The following is an 18,722-nucleotide window of genomic DNA, read 5'->3' as shown; positions in this document are numbered from 1 at the left end:
TTAGAAATTCTATTAATGAGAATGAAATTTAAATGACAGTTAGATCAAAATTTAAGACTGTTGTAGGTTTATGTATACAAATATTTTCAATTCAGATAACAGGGTGGCCACATTTTTGCTGTTTGATGTTCTCTGACTTTTCTCTGTTATTTTCAGGTTATATATATGTGTCCCTTACTTTATTTGGAAGTATCTAAAACCTTTAGAATGATTTTATTATCTTTCTCTTATGTATTACACAGTACTTTCATAATAGAGAGCAAACAACAGTGTTCTATTCTTTCTTACTAAAATCAATTCATAATAAAATTTATCTTTAGAAAAAAAAGAAGAAGAAATTAATTTCAATCATTAGGTTTCAGGTAAGAATAATTTTTGTAAACTTTTTCCCAATTTGTGCAAACTTGTTAATCAACATATGTAATATATCAGAAGATGTGCTCTCATCTAGACAGATTTTTCTCAGAACTGATTATCTAAAATTATTCATGAAAAATGCAATACAAAATCACATGCTTATTTGCAGAGTACTTAAGAATTAAAAAATATATTTCCTCTTACTGTAATGTCTTTACACTGTTTACTAACATCTATATCAAGAGTGAATAATAATGCCACCAAAAGAAAAGTTATCATTTATGAACATTAATTGCCATTCAAATCTAGAAAAAAAATTCCCTATGTTTTCCCTGTTTTTCCCCTGTATGTATATTTAAGGTACGAGGAAATACAAGAATAGCACTATTGTACTAGTTTTAATACAATATGATTTTAAGGAGTATAAAAAGCAAGGAAAGGAAGTAACAATTTAATATTATTCAAAATAGCATATTAAAAGAAGGTTTACATTTACTATCAGAAAAAAAAACAATCTTTATTTACTATCTAGAATTCAGAGAGGGGGGATATATTACCTATCATGCTCTTTAACTTCAAACTGCACAAAATTAAGGACCCGAGCGAAATAAAACATGAAACATTTTTGTTATCATGATGCTAATTATTTAATGATTACTTAGCAACAACAAAAAAAAAACCATTACAAAGCAAGATTTTTATTAACATTATTCATTTCTGCTAATTCATGTATTTGGGCATTAATTTCTTCAGCATTAGTTTCATGGAACTAATCCTTAACAAATAAGATATGACATTTTTGTACTAGCCTAACATACACTTTTTAACTATTTCACTTTCGGTGAACAAATGTGAAAATATTTCCAATATCGTTGCTTGCATTAAAAGACTAATGTCATGCAACAATTTTCAAGCCCATCAAAAATTCAGCTAAAATTAGTATCTTGAACTAAAATGTCTGAAATAGGTCGGACATTCAATTTGATATATCATCTTTTCCTGTATTCCTTTTAGAAACTAAGTTCAACATCAATCCATTCAGCAAAATCAGAATTAATTTTTTTCCCCCATCTAGTTGAATATTAAAAACAAAACAAAAAAAATCGCTAATCGACTTTGAATAAGCTGACAGTTTATCAAATAAAAAACAAACCATTCAATAAACTCAAGTATGGCAGACTAAACACTACCACGCTGCTTTCCACTTAGATTGAATGTTCCTGGCAGAGAAATATATTCTATTCTTTCAAGCAGTTAAAGAAAAGTCTCAAACATGCTCACAAGCTACCATTCGGCAATTCATGAAAAAAGAACAGCTGTATCGCATATCAAAAATGGACTGATATATGCAGAAAGAAAAAGAGGGAGAGAGTAGAAAAGTGCGGATTTATGCATTTTACAATTACGATTGGTATTGTTTCATTTTCAGAAGGTATGACTATGATATTTTATTCTTATAATCTTTAGAGATCGGCATTTTCAAGATGGGGGGGGACTTAAAACTCCTTGTATTTTCCAGGTTTTAAAGAAAATTTTCAAATTTCACTGCATTTTCCCGTTTTTTTTTTCCTGTCGATTTTTAAATTCCTTGTGTTTTCCCAGTGGTATGGCAACCCTGAATGAAAAAGATCTTTAAGAAAATATTATGCACATTTAAACTAAAAAGAGATAGTATTGCATCAAAATAAACGAAATTATTCAGTGATAACAAAATTGGATTAACTTTTATTCAACTTTCACTTACTAAACATAGTAAAAAAAATCCCCTGTACAAAAACAAAATGATGTTAATTTATATTATACAAAGAAAAGTGGAAATTTGGTTCTGATTATTAAGTTTTCTTTATTATATGAAAAATTTATTTCCATTACAATGTCAAAAAAAAAAAAAAAAAAAGATGAATGATATGAAATCTGTAAATTTTTATCAGTTTTATATGCTCTCTATTCTCAGATACTAGAAACCTAAATATTAATGCCCATGTGTCAGAAGGCATTGATTTTACCTAAATAGAGATGGCATGAAAGATGAGAGAGAAGATATTTACATTCTACTTAACAATATAGTGTTTCGATTATCAATGGAATTAGAAAAAGTCACAGATAAACCACAAAAATACACTAGCCAAACTAAGAATAAATTCACAATTTTCAAACTAAAACAGTGCAGATTAAAATGACACGGGGAAGAGGGAAAAAAGAAAAGACATCTGATATAACAAAAGAAAGGCCTAACAAAGAAATATGAAAACATGCTAATATTATTCAATCATCAAAAAGTGATAGTCTCTAGTTACTGAAATGACCAATATATCAAATCATATAGTATTTCTTTTTTGTACTATTTTTCTTCACAGCAAATTCAATTTTAATATCACCAACATTATTGTCCCTGCTTTATTTTGATTAAGAACATGAATGCTAATCCAAGACTCTATTGTAATTTGATAAAAAAAACACTGAATCAATAAATTACAATATGGAATTATCCTGGTAATATTACAAATTATGTAAGAAATTGCAGTGAAATCAATTTTTGAAACAAGATAAAGCGTATATAAAATGGAATGTAATAAGAAAAGTAATGAACAAAGGAGTTTCCCATCAGTCAGCAGAAACAAAATCCATCATAAATTAGGAGCACATACATCAGAACTGAAGGCACTTATGGTGGTGACGATCCTACACAATAAAAAATTCCAGACCCTCAAAAATCTAAATGCAAATATCCCACTGCCAGGCCTGTGTGCAGAAAAGACAAAGGCCTCCATTTTTTGACTTTAATAAATGGCTGATTGTCACTGCTTATCAACAAAGTCCCATTTTATTAGAGGGGGGAGACAACCAGCTAATTGTTGACAACAAAAATAATTATCGATATTAAAAATGCCAATTTTAGAATAAATTTCCCTGACTTTTCGTACTCTTGGAATTTATTGACCATTCCTGGTTTTCTCTTTTTCCCGCTTAATTGACCACCCTGGACAATAATAGTTTTCATGACAATTACAGTTATGCAGCACACAAAACAATGAAAAAATATATAAAATAGTAATCACTTTGAGTTTTCTGATTTTACTGTTGATATCCATTAAAAGAAATTAGGATATGCAGATATTATAACAGAAGTATGTTTTTAATAAATAGGTTGGTTATGATATGTAAAGTTATTGTAACTTCATGGTGCATGAGGACAATTTAATTAAGCAATACCAAATACACAGTTAAATATATAAATATTCAGAATAAATTATATTTATATTAAATGTATAAAACTGAGCACCATTGGGTTTATAGGCAAAAAAGGCTGTAAACAAAATTAAAATAAAATCTTAAGAAGTTCTTAATCCAAAACATAGGAAAATTTTAACTATTTCCTATGATTTCTAGTAGGAGTTAAAATCTCAAAAAAGGATAGTAAGAAAGGGATATTATCCATAACCGATATCAAAACAGAAATATTTTCAACCTGAACTAATTTAGATATAATATATTCTAAAAATAGAAATTTCAGAAAATTGTCTTGTTTATTTATTATTTTTGGTCCAATGATCTGTTTTAGGATTATGAGTTCTCTCCTTATTTCCTGTTAAGTTTTATTATTTTTTTAAAAATTTCTATTTAAGACTTAGTTTGAAGACAGAACAATACATGTTCAGAACAGATATAAAAATGTCCAATACAGAATACAGAATAATTTTTCAATATTCTAAGCCAAACCATAATTTCAAATCTGTTACTAATTTTTAAAAAAATATTTTATGTATCGGTCACCTGATACTTCAGATACAAACTCTCTGATGAAAAATAATGAATTTTTAAAATTTGCAAAAGGAATTGGTAGAAAATGCCCAATATTTACTACCAATATTACATTGAAATCACATCATGGAAATAATTTTAAAAGCTCCCTTTATATTAACTAAAATATCAGAATCATAAATCGTTATTCTTAACTCATTTTTTTAATGTTGCAATGCAAATAAACACAGAGTAGAAGAAAATACAAACCATTTCTACGGACACCAAAATAAGCAAATCCATCAATATCTGCATCATAAAGAAATCTTTTCCTTATATATGAATCAGCTTTCTGAACAGCCTTAACAAAAATATCATTATCTGGCAACTCCCCTGCATCTGTCTATAAAATTTAAAAATAAAAAACATGAAATATACATTTTTAATTTTTTTTAATCAAAATACAACTTAAAAATGAAATCATGTTTTGGAATATGTTAATAATAAAAATACCAAAATAATTTACTTCAGGAAAAGCATAAAAACTTACCAACAATTGTTTATTCCATTTCGCATCATTAAAGGTATGTACCTTACTGGGCAATTCATTAATGGGGACATTCATACTAAAGAAGAAAATACAATATTTAAAATATTTATTATAACTAAATATGAATTGTACATAAAAAAAATCAGAAAATTAATGTTTTTTTCCCTCAAGCAAGCTTAACAATATTTTAAAATAAATTTGCATTCTACTGAAATTATACAATTTGATACTTTAATTAATTATCAGCAGAATTTAAAATAGAATGCCAAAATACCCAAGGATAATAATGTATTTAGATTTAGCTAGATTAGTAAGAAATTTAGATGAAATAAAACTGTGCAAAAAAAAAGACCTAATAAAAAGATATGTTCTATAAAAAAAACACTTTGAATACTGATAACTATTTAATTGATATGCACCATCTTAAATGTTAAAAATCAGAGATTTTACTATATATTTAATAATTAAGAAGACTAAATTCAACTCATGAAAGCATATTTCAATTTTCTACAAGAACTTTAATAATCTGACTTCAATATAATGAAATAATTTTTAATTTTTAGTTGAAAATTAAAATTAAAGACAAAGGATTAATTTATTTATCCATGAGTAGAATATTCTTTTAAAACCATATTAACTAATAAAAATCATCATTATTTTGAAATTCATTGCTAACATACATTATTAATATTTAATTAGCTGATTTCGAAAATACTATTAAATCTTCGTTCATGATGAAATGCTGTTTGCTTATGACTGATACATATTTTAATTATTATGTGATTGTATTTAATCACTTATTACTTCTCCTCCATTATAAATTACTGATTAGAAATTTCCAATGTTTTTAATACAGCGTTAATGACACTCATTAAATTGATATTCATCAGCCAAAACTAAATATGAGATATATCAGCATGAACATGACAATTACTATTTATCATTAGTAATTTCTGAGTCTTCTATTTTAGTTCCTGATAATAAATTAATCATAAACGATAAGTGCAAATAAAAGACGCTTTTACACAATATAAGTGCAAAAGCCTCTATTTTTTTTTAAATCTTTTATCTGTTTTAATCAGCAAGATTTAAAAGAAAAAACAAAGTTCAGCATTGCAATTTAAAAAAAAAAAAAAAAAAAAAAAAAGGAAAGTCACAGCATTGCCAAATAAACAAACACTCATGTAATTTCACTTTACTTAATTTTCTATTTTGGAATTGACTGAAGAAGAACAGCATGCCTGAATGTTCAAGATAGTTGAAATTTGATAGTTAATTTGTTAAGTAAAAGATAAGGGAAAAAATATATTGATAAGAAGTTTATCTTTCATTTGTATACACATAAACCACTAAGAACAGTTCATATTAAATGGGAACTTAACTTACATTTGATATATTTATTGGATATAATGTTTATCTGTTATATAACAGAAGCACACACAGCAGCATTATATTAAATGGCAGTTGTCAATATAATCCTGCATATGCATGCAATATTTAACAAATATTAAATCACTACAGTTTTTTCTTTTTTGCATAACACAAAAACTTGACAACATAGTAAACAAATTTTAAAAATTGTGAATGTACAGATAGTTAAATGAGAGCATAACAACATATCAGCACCTTTATCAACAGTTTAAATGTTCCAATCTAATTTCTGATTAAAAAACAAATATTTCTTATAAAATATAACTTTTCTTTATTTAATAAGATTTTTTCTTTTCCTTTTTTGATGATGAAATAGGAAAAAGTAACCAACAAAATTGTGTGAGATGAGGGAAACAATATCATATCATATCACTGACTCTCCGCTCCGCCCGAAGGCACATGGATAAAGAATACTGAATGACCGGACCACCTCAACAACAACACTGGCAGGAACGTGGTTGAGTCCTAAGGGCCATCACCGGCCATGGTACAATTCTTCCCGAAGAAAGTATGTCCCGTCATCGATGGGAGGAGCCAGATTCCCCACCTTTTAGCGAGATCCAACCACCATACCGGAAGCATCTTATCCCTATTTCGAGGTGAGATGCCCAGGGGTTGAGGGAAACAATAAAAACACAGAATACAACAAGGAATGAACCAAAAGAAACAAAAATCAGACAATTTGTTGTGCAGCCTTCAAACGTTCTCTGTAGAAATAATTGATTAATTTGAAGAAAAAAGCTATTTTTTTTTCTCTCTCTTCAATCCGAAGGCACTAGAGCTACATGCAGAGCAGACCTGGCTAGGAGTATTGATCCCCTCCCCTCACTTCCATCGAAAATTCACCTCCGTACTCTCATTACCTACCCCCCTTCTCTCTCACTGGATGTGCAGGAATTTTGATTTCATTGTTTGTTACCTTGAAAGAAACATATTTATTGCATTGAATATGCATTTTCTTTCAATAAAGGTAACTCTTAGGAAAAGGGTATGTAGGTTATTTTCTACACTGGTGTGCAAAACTTAAGCAGCAGGTGCCTTTTCTGCCATAACTCCACGAGACATCGGCTACACTGGTCAAACTGCGTCCCTCCTCCAGATTTTCGATCATTCTTCCACGTGTGAAGTCAACCAGGTGATTTCTTCTAACCATATTTCATGAAAGAACTCACTTGCACTTGCAGCGAATGTCTTTAATTGCGCCTCCTTGTAATCTTGAGTGCGTGCGCCGACTGTATGCGTTTTTCATACTCTCGCGCCGCCTATGATGTTTTGTTCCTGACATTTGCATACACATCCCCTTTCTACTGAATTGTGTGTTCGTTGTACTGATCACAATAACCCCTTTTCTGCAATTTCATGGCTACCTGCTTAAAATTTACATTGTTGCTTACGTTTCACACACCAGTGTACAATGCTATCTACACGTAAACTTTTATAATAGATAAATTTTTATTAATTAATACATGTAAAAGGCGATGGAAATAGTAATAGTAAATCATTTGTTGTACATCTTATCTGATATTCACTTTTTGAACATTATTATCAACCTGACTGAGTGAAAACGGAAGAATGTGTGTGTGTGGGAAGGGGGGGGGACCCTAATAGTCTTATTTATTGAATTATTATTTCAACATTCATACAATTTTCAGCTGACAAAACTGCAAGGCTAAAATATTGGTTATTCAATAAGTCTGAAGTGAAAGAATAAGTGATGTAACATCTTATGTGGAACTGAAATTAAATTTCAAGCTGCTTTGAGGTAAAGTACTTTTTTAACTGCAATCTTCTGATAAATATTTTTTAGCAACACTGCTAATTTATAAACTAAGAAACTGTGACTGTTCATACACTCAGGGTGCATAGTGATAAACTGCTGCAAAAATTAAGTAGTATTATTCACTTTTTAAGCACCTTGCACCAAAAATTAAGCACCTTTGTATAAGTATGCATAAGCAAACAGCATATTTTCTAAGCATAATACTTTTTTTTTCTGTTTTATAATAATGCATAATTTTCAATGAAAAAAAATTCTTAAAAATTAATTTTAAATGCTTATTTTTTTTAAATTTTAATATTTATTTCTGTATTTGCGCAGCATATTCTATAGTAAAATTATACCTTTTTGGATTTGACAAAGGCATAGAAATGATCATAAAAATGAAGTCAATTTTATAAAATTAACAATAAATATCTGTGAGCCTTTCCAACATTTCTTAAAATAAAAATAAAATATCAGATAGATACATCATTTCTGAAAATGTTAATAAAGATGTAGAAATTTTGTATTTGATTTTTATATAAGCAACAACAATCAAAATCCAACATGGTTGGGGTTGAAAGAATATAATCATTTTAAGTAGTACTCATTCCATTAATTAATTTTATTTGCAATCTTATAAAACTAAAAACTAAGCATTCTATCATCATACAATTGGCCAAGATGCCATGAAACTGGTGATAGAACAATGCATGTTCTAAATAAGTTTCTTAAATAATTTTTTAATATAAAATAATAGCAGCATTCAAAAATGATCCGACTAAAAAGAAATTTTCTTATCGCCTCTTACGTTTTAAAGTGCAGTAAAAGTCTTTTTTGAATGTTTAACGTTCCTAAAATTTAATGAAAACCTGCTTTTTAATCTATAAGCAAAAATTCTAACTAAAAAACGATATATATAGTTTCCGAAGAAATGAAAATGCTTTGAAAAGTCTTAGTTTTCATAAATAACAAAAACAAGTAAAAAAAAATCAGCTCCGTAATTAGAAGTAAAACGGAAATAAATCAGCCAGAGCGTCTCCCAAAACTTTCTCGCATATTGCAGAGAAATGCCTTGTGCGGCATTGGCGTATGTTACGGAATATTAACACTAGGCGTCAATTAAATATTTTTACTGATTCTATTGTGTGATCCTTGGCAAGTGTTTTAGGATTAATCTCTGGCAGGAAGTTAAAAGTATCCGAAAAGCAAATTTGGGTTTTAGATGCATTCTTCCCAATTGATTAAAACAAAAATTTGACTCAAAACTACGCCTATAGTCACAAAATTACATACCAAATTTCCTATATTTCAGTCGCTATATATTTTTGAGTTATTGCGTTTACATATTTCTGAAGGTACAGACGGACATGTGGCGAACCCCTTGTTGGATTTGGCTCAAAATTTGACAGATGTTTATAAAATAGATACTAAATGCTAACGATATTCGAGCAGTCAAACAAACAAACAGATTTCCTATAAACGAATGTTGCTGAAAATTTGATCGAAATCTACAAGTTAGTGGTGTGAAGACAGTATACCAAATTTCATCCATCTAGCTCAAAGCGTTTTTGTGTTATCTTTATCGCAAACTGACATTATCCGAAAATATTCTTTCGATTTCAAAGAGGTATGAAACGAGGAGATTCATTAAAATCTCGAGTTCGAATTTTTTGATGACTGCAATATTTTCTCTAAATTTTGTGTAGTAAAAAGTCAAAACGCCAATTGAAGCATTTTTTAAAAAAGTCATTCTTGAAGCTAGAGCGAGACAATATATCGCATTGCTTCAAAACTTAACAAAACTGATCAAATGAAGAATTTTATTCAATAAACAAGCTTTAAAAATTTGTTTAAATAAAAGCAAAGAAAGCATTTCTTTTCTTTTACTACAATTTTAATAGCTGCAGAATAATGTGATTCAACGATGTGAAGAAGCACTATCATTTTGAATTTCATTATAATAAAAATCTTAGGTATAAACTGTGTCCAAAACTTATTTCTCAGAAATTATTTTTTAAAAATTAAATTCAACCAAACAAAATTTTTTTATTCAAAAGCTATTCTTTTTTAACTTTAATATGGCTTTAAGATCATTTTTATGCAATAATATGCTTTGATGTTATGATGAAAACACGTTAAAATTCTATTTTTTTAAAATTAAACATTGAATTAAAAGTCTGAGAATTCCTTTAGTGTGCCTCTAATGCTAAAAAAATAACTTCCCAAATTTCATGCTCCTAACTTCAATGCCTTAATGCTGGCCGTTGTTCAGGACAAGGCTTTATATATAAAAAAGATTTTATTGGGAAAAAATTTCTATACAAGTTATAAAAAGAAAAGAAATCATTATAAAATGATAAAACCTAAATCCTGAAAAAAAAATTCAAAATCAACTTAAAAAAAAAAAATTCTTTAAAAATATTTAAGTACCAGATCTAGAAGTTCTTTTTTATCCTTAGTCACAACAAATTTGGCAAGATTACTCCAACAAATAAAAATATTCAAATGGATGGGGACATTTAAAAAAATGCTGCAAAAGATATAATGATAATTGAAAATTAAAGATTTCAACTTAAAATTTCATCATACTAGACTTTAAGTGATTGACTAATGTAATTATGTACGGCAATTAATAACAATTCAAAATAGTACAGATGAATACCTGTAGTAGGTCGTTCAAGCAAAGTATGGCATGCTTCACATTTCGAACTGCCCCTTCCAGATAACTATTCCAGAATTTTAATAAATGTCAATGAACATTGTTAAAGGGGGGGGAATCGAAAAAAGGAGGGAGGGGGAAGGAAGGGGGAAAAAGAATCATAAAGCATTCTCTTAATAAGTGATGAAACACCCTGGAATACTTCTCTTTTGTTGGTTTTCTTTTTTGATACATCCAGTAAAGAAGCCTTTATGACCATGATTTCGAATTATCATATTCAACTTGTGGGGAAACAAAACAAAACAAAAAGCCTTCTTCACTTCACGAGAAAATTAAGCCCTTTTTAAGGATCTTTTCTGAAAATTAAGCACTTTTAAGGTACTTAAAAATGGCTTTCAAATTTAAGCACTTTTCATGATGTTATGCACCCTGACACTAAATTTTTTTTTAAAAAAATTTCTTCCATTTTTAAAATATTAAACAAGCAAAATATTTTCTTTAAAAAAATAACACTATAATTATAATAATATATGGCATTTTTACAGTATATGAATTAATGCTAAATTATTCACACAGTACTTACTGCACATTGGTAACACTTGTTCCTTCCTTGTTTGGACGATCAATAAAATATAATACAACTTTCTCATGATCAATCTTATGTACCTAATTAAAGAAACAAAGAAGAAAAAAATAAATATGTAAATACCAATTATGACCTGCCTACGGAAGCTGACATTCATATCTTTTAAACTATTATTTCACAAAAATGATTTTTGCTTTATAACTCACAAATTACCTTTTTAATTATACCCATTTTCCATTTCCATACAACTTTTTACATTTTTCATAAATTTGTTAAATTTAATTTAATGCATAATTAAATTTGTTTAATTTTATGCATAATCTGCAATGTTGCTTTTAATGCCATAATGAAACTCAAACTCATCCAGGAAAGCAATCAATTATCTGTTATTGTCAATGTTAAAATTAAAATTATATAATTTTTTTCTTTTAAGTAGGTAGAAGCTTCGAAGTGTATTTTCATTTCTGATTTTATTTCAATGCACACTGCGTTGTAGTAGACTATTCGATTAAATTCATGATTTTCAGTCTTATCAAATAAAGTAATATTTTTTAAAAAAACTGCATCCCATATTACTGGCGCAACAGCCTAAAAAAATCAGTAATCCAGGAGAACAAGTTGGCCTTAAAGGTGACTAGTTAATATTATTATGGCTATCCAACTTATCTACTTATTCTTTTATATTAGTTGAAAGATTAGCATATCAAATTGTGAGGTAAAGTTCATAATTTTATATGATTCATTACAAAAAGTATAACTTAATCTTATTTAATTGAGTCACTTAAAGCGTATTTGCGCACAAGTAAATTCTTTTATACATCAAAACAATTTAATAAACAACAAAAAGAATAAAAGAAATTAAAATGGAATATGATTAAATACGATTGGAGAGAAATATTTTACATACCAAGGCAGGCCAAAATCTATCATTAACTAATGCCCACACTATTTCATTTTCTTTATATCCATATTCTAAAAAAAAAAAAAAAAAAGCATCTGAGTAATATTTTATTTCAAATACATGCAATCAGAAACTTGAATTAAAAGCAAAAGGCTGAAATCTATTCAGATAACAAATCATCATGGAAATACAAACAATATTACATTTTAAAACTAGAGGAAGTGGTCTCTCCGAAAATGTCTTGCATACTCACAAAAAAAAGTGATTACCTTGCATGGCATTAGAAAACAATATAAAATATAGATCTTTTGAATAAATACAGCATTTTAAAAGTATTTATTCTGAGAATATGCATTTTGGATACCTTGTTGCTAGTTGATTTCCATCAAAATTTGACAAAATATTTCAGTTGTAATCGGGATCATATAACGAATTCCAATGGTTTAAAGTCATCGCATTGATTAAATCTTGCACACATACATATGAAAGCACAGACCAACAGATGGTCCACTGTTTAATGAATATGATTCAAAATTTATCAATATATTGTATTTGAAAGCCAAAAAGATTTCCTATGAATGGATTTTGTTCAAAATTTGATAGCAATCTACACATTTGGTTGGGGGGGGGGGGTGTTAATTCAAAATGTTTTTCAGTTATTGTGTTCAGAAACAGACAGACATAAGGCCAAAAATGTGTTTTTCAGATTCAGGGTAGTCTGAAATGGGAACAATTCATTAAAATCTTGAGTTCAAGATTTTTGATGATTACAATACTTTCTCTATGCCATATATACAAGGAAATAAAACAACTTATGCACAGCATTTTTTTTTTTGTATGGTACGCTTAAAAGAAGAAAAAAAAAATTATTTAAAGAAAATGGATGATGTTTGTTTAAAGGAAAACCTAATACAAAAATATTTTAATAATCTGGCACTGATATTTTCATGCCAATTTAATAGGATTTTTTTTAATGACATTTTGGGTGTGGAAAACATTATGTCCTTCTTTACCTTTAATATCAAATCAACCATGAAATTCACTCTGAATAGATTTCTTTTCATAAATTTTCAATAATTTCATAAATTTCTTTTCATAAAATAACATAAGACATAAGTCATTGAATAAACAAACTAGTTATTAAATTTTTCTCTGATATTTAACATTAAAATTGCATATTATATATATATATATATATATATATATATATATATATATATATATATATATATATATATATATATATATATATATATATATATATATATATATATATATATATATAGGAAACTTCAAATGTTTTAGTTTGAATTCAAAATCTTCATACTATTCAATGACAGCTGATTCTTTACCCACATACAAGAATTTCCATTTTTTTTTTTTTTTACATGTAAACATGTCATGAAAACCCTCAAGTTTATCTTTTTATGTGTAATTAGTATGCAAATAGTCAATAGGGGATATGTTATTTTATCTAATGAACAACTGATATACAAAACAGGGAAGTGTGTCAAATTATTTGTTTCAACAATATAAACCAAAAGTTTTTTCCAACTCATTATAGAAAACAACTACAAAATTCACAAAATCTTGAATGCAAAAATATATCTATATCTTTCATCTATATTTTAAAGACAAATATAGATGGAAAACAGACTGTTTGATTTGAATAACTCATCTCAAGCACTTTCAATAATTCTCAATCAAATTGCAATGTTTTGATCAGATGTATTAGGTATAAAATGTATTTAGTCTCAAAATATTTTATGTAAATTTAAAAGAATTTAAGTTGGAGCAATTGTGTTGAAACACTAGACGCATTCATAACAGTTAAATAATTGCTCCCTCTCTCCTCCTCTTGAAAATATAATTCCGATTTGCATTTTTGAAAAAAGTAAAAAAAGTATGATTCCAAATAATATACTTTTCTTATTGGATATTTCTCTTGGTTTTGGTTCTTCTTCCACCACCTCCATTTCGCCTTCATCGTCATTTTCTGAACCTACTGATGCATTTTCACTAAAAATGTATAAAATATTACACATTAAGAATAAAATTTAAGCAATCCATAAAAACCTAGAAAGAATGGAAGCAAAAAAAGTTATCAAATGACAATCACCAACAGCAATATGATCAAATTCAGAGAAATTTAAATGCAATAAAAAAATAACAAGGAAACAAAGTAGGCTGTTAAAACTTGTGTTTCTGTGAACAAAAAATGCCTATTGTGAAATGAATTATTAGTATTTTATAATAGATCTTATAGAAAAATTAAATTACATGCAACATTAAACACACAAAGAAAAAATAGTCTGCCAAAAATTATTTCATTGATAATTATTACAAATAAAAAGTTATCCTTGATTCAAAAATTCAAGCAGTAAAATTAATAACTAAAAAAAATTTACAGAGTCATAATTTTAAATCGTAGAGCAGAAATAGATTTGAGTTGTTGATGATATTGAGTTATCAATATTATAAGACGGCACATTTTGTGGGGGGAAAAAACACATATTTTTGTCCAAAAATGTGTCAACATTATCATTGAGATTCCAAATCTGAGATGCATACCTCATTGTCATCTCCCATTAATAATTTATAGATGAGTAAATATTGCTAACTCCCTTCAATTTATTTAAAAACAGTGATATTCACTTTTCACTAGTCTTGCAAGTCTGGAAAAACTCATCACGTCCACTAGTGACATTTAGAAAATTTATTATTGATGAGTATAAATCAGTAAGAGGACTTTGTGATCTTTTTTAGAGATTACCTAATGTTGTCAGTGATCCTCTAATATAGTAGGAAATTTTGTTTTATTAGCCGATAATTATGCTGTTTGAACAAAACATCAAATATGAAGGTCGTGATCTACTTTAACAATGCTTTTAATGTTAAGTTGAAACACAAATTCATCGATTATATTCATAATATTCAATGTTAAAATTAAGATTAAAAAATGCTTTCTTAAGGACATTAACTCCGAAATAGGATTTTCACTCCTGCTTTTATTTTATAGTATACACACTTTTTAATTTGCATCGATAGTAATTAGTAGTACACTGATATAATTAAATTCATTTTTTTTAGTCGTCTGAGGTAACAAGGGGATGTTCTTTTTTTTTAAAAAATGCATTCCATACACATGTTTAACACTCTAAAAAGTTAATAATCTGAGCGTACAAACCAGTCGCGAAAGATTTTTAATTTTTTTAAGTGGTTATTCTTTGGGAAGAAAAATCATTTACAAAATGTTGTAATGCTGCTTTACAGCCCAACAAATCTTCTGATAAGGAAGACAGCTTCACAGAAATCTATAGCGGATTAATAACCCTTGGCCTTAGCGAGTATGAAGCTGTCTTGCGGGATACCATTGGGACGCATAACTACTTATACTTGACTTCGGATCATGAAGAAATTTCGAGCGCTTTAACTGGCTGTTTACACAGCGTCACGTATGATGTCATGGCAACTAGTAGTAGAGCAGTTGTTATTTACACTTGCTGAATCTTTTAAAATGTCTGTCTCTGAGGAAGAAAAACTTCCATCTTCATTTCATATTGAGGTTGCAAGTGATTGATTCATCAATCATAATTGCCTTATTCATAAATTAGATGGTAATTAGTATTCATTTGAGGATAAACTTGAAATGAACTTTAAGCAATTCCGAAAGACAATTTAGCAATAAAACTACTACAACATACCCGAGGTTATATAAACAGCCAATCAGTAAGTTTGACATATCTTCATTGTCGTAATTTAATAAAAGTAGTTTTTAGGCTATCAGAACAAAATGTCAGCACGTGTCTATTATATTGTGAAATAAAATTTCACGAAGGAACGAAAAGATAACGCCATTCCCCAGGCGCCATCCAATTTTTTTAAAACCATTCATGAAGACTGGAGGCGAAAACTTTATATTATTCCCCGTGTACCTATTCCTTCGCTATGTCTCTGCGCAGTTTCTCTGTCATTTTTTTCTAAAGCAGGGGAAGAAAAATTGCAGTCATACGCTATTATCTTATATCAGAAAAAAATAAATAAATAAAATAAAGAAGGTGAGCGAAATAATATTTTTATGAAAAAAAAATTCACAGAAACCAGGCAGAACATTCTCAGGCGACTCCTCAAGTTGAATTTAACTTCAAGATGGTTATTTTATTTTCACCTAACAGAAACCAGCAAGAGGGTTCTTCCCAAAATTTTCTCGTGTAATCTCCAATAAAAGTATTACCCCCCCCCCCACACCGCATAGAATTGTAAACTGTAGCAATAGAACTGTAATGCGTCACCGGATGGGATGACAGATCTCTGCCTTAAGCGAACATTCTGGAAACCCCTGACACCGGAAACAGAGTATTTCCGGAGTTTTCTTCAGTCTGTTTGCGGTTCCCTAGCTTGCATGCGAAGAACCCATGTTTACTTAAAGAATGTAATTTTTATACAATTGGTTAATTAAAATTTCTTTTAAATTATTACTTGACTAATATCTATAAATTGGCGCCCTGCACGCGAGACCATGCAGTTTGTGAATTGCACGCAAGACTCAGTTTTGTTTTAGGTAAAAAGACAGTCGTCTGTACCTTTACGGAAAGGATTCAACCTGAATCTTCAAATACTGATCAACCTATTCAATGTGAAAATGTACTACATCGCATGGAATGTACAATACCAGATACATCCCGTATCTCTCAGATAAGTTCATTAGTTTGTTTTCTGTATGATCGTGGCTTGAAATGAATTGCTAGAATTGTGAATTTATGCTTTGATTATTTTATAAGTTCATAAATTGTTATTTTAAGGGAAAATCTAATTTTGAATGAATCAAATGTTTTAAAATTTTGTACTTCGCATGCAATGCAATGCAATTACTTTCATTTCTGACATTGGTATGTTCATGTATTCTCTTAACAGGGAATGAATTAGTAATGTTGTGAATAATTTATACTTTGTTTATTTTATAAATTGTTATTTTAAGGAAAAATCTAATTTTGAATGAATCAAGTATTTTAAAATTTTGTGTTTCGTATGCAATACACTTACTTTTGTTTCTGACATTGGTATGTTCATGTGTTCCCTTAACAGGAAATGAATTAGTAGTATTGTGAATTTATGCTTTGATTATTTTGTAAGTTCATATATTGTTATTTTAAGAGAAAAAAAACTAATTTTGAATTGTAGAATTGAATTGGAAAAAAAAAAAAAATTATATTTCATATGCAATTGTTTTCGTTTCTAACATTCCAAGATGATGGATGTTCCAATGTTGCCAAGAAATTTAGTAACTTTCTGTTTAATTTGAGGATTAAACTGTTGCCACTATAAATGTTGTAGCTGTTCTGTTTATAAACATTGGAATTTTGAGATTCAGCTACACGTTTAAATTTTATTAACATTTAATTGTATTTGAAAATAAATTTGGAAAATTTATGAAATGTTCTTGAGATAAATTATGATTACTGTATGCCTATGATGAATGATAATTTGTTATGATTGATGGTATTGAGTTATATCTAATTGATAATCTGAATGAGATTGTAATTAAATTATGTAATTAAATTTATTTACTCTAAATAAGATTTATTTTATAAATTTCGAATAGCTAGTGAAATCTTACTTGAATTGAATTTTGATTACTATTTGAAATCAGTTGTAAAAAATAATTAATGGTTAATATAAAGTGAGTTGTTTAAGATATATTTAACTTTATCTACTTTTAAAACTTAAATAAATGAAAGAAATTGGTAATATGAGTTTGGATAAAATTATGATCACTATTAAATACTGTTGTTGACAATATGTTTAATTATGAGTAATTAAGTGAGTAGGATCATGACAATGTAATTAATAAAAATTTTGTTTAATTGATTTGTGTATGCCAATTTAATTACCAATTCTGTCATTGTATAAACTAGTAGTAAACATTTATTCAAGTCAAAAGGTTCATTTTCAGGTGTTAGCAATTTGAAATATTTAATTGGTAAATTTATTTTCAAAATTTAAAATATATGTAAGGAACTCTTAAAAAACATTTTGAGAACATTTGTGAAAGACTCACGTATTAAACTGAACTTCAACATGGCTTTTCTAGCTAGAGCAACACGTGAAGACTTAATCACATTCGCTACAGAATTAGGTGAGACTCTGGGCAGCAAAGAGACGAAGGTTACTTTGAAGGATGTCATTTTGAAATCTGTTAACTATGAAGAGGAGTATGTTAAAGAATTTCTTCTCGCCATCGCAGAGGAACGAAAGGCCAGGGTCAAAAAAGAAAAAATAAGAGCAACGGCCGAAACAGAAGAAAAGGAGAGATCGAAAAGACTCGAGTTGTAGAAGTTAAGATTGCAGCAAAATAGAAGTATATCACCGACGTGTACAGGGACAAGTTCAGAACTGCTGGTTTCAAGACCCAAGTGGGATCTACAAACTCTGATCCATCGATTCGATCCTAGCAACAACGACATCAATCTTTATCTCATTCTCTTTGAGCGACAGTCTCAACGTGCAGAAGTACAGAAGGAGTTTTGGGCATCCCACCTCATCGATTTGTTACCAAGCGATATTGCACAACTGTTGGCTCGGGAAACCGAAGAAGTTGCTCAGGACTTCGACCACATAAAAAATTCTTTTGCTTAAGCGGTACAAGATGACACCAGAGAAGTTTCGACAACTTTTCAGCAAACATACAAAAGGACCGGAAAGTTCCTGGACGTATTTCACTTATGAAATAAGGAA

The 18,722-nt window shown here is 28.6% G+C and overlaps 1 protein-coding gene across 2 annotated transcripts in view; it reads right to left on the bottom strand.

The window, feature by feature from the left end:
- LOC129955785 (MATH and LRR domain-containing protein PFE0570w-like) overlaps positions 1-18,722 on the bottom strand; it is a 92,280-nt gene that overhangs the window by 12,459 nt on the left and 61,099 nt on the right. For both annotated transcript variants that reach the window (XM_056068250.1, XM_056068251.1), the window contains exons 3-7: positions 13,912-14,006; positions 11,994-12,058; positions 11,084-11,166; positions 4,649-4,724; positions 4,369-4,501 (exon numbers count right to left, since the gene is read on the bottom strand). In XM_056068250.1, coding sequence (XP_055924225.1) covers positions 4,369-4,501; positions 4,649-4,724; positions 11,084-11,166; positions 11,994-12,058; positions 13,912-14,006 — 452 coding nt within the window. The remainder of the gene's footprint in view (positions 1-4,368; positions 4,502-4,648; positions 4,725-11,083; positions 11,167-11,993; positions 12,059-13,911; positions 14,007-18,722) is intronic.

Source organism: Argiope bruennichi, chromosome 2 (genome assembly GCF_947563725.1).
Source record: "Argiope bruennichi chromosome 2, qqArgBrue1.1, whole genome shotgun sequence".
Classification (NCBI taxonomy): Eukaryota; Metazoa; Arthropoda; class Arachnida; order Araneae; family Araneidae; genus Argiope; species Argiope bruennichi.
This window is presented reverse-complemented; position numbering and strand designations above follow the sequence as displayed.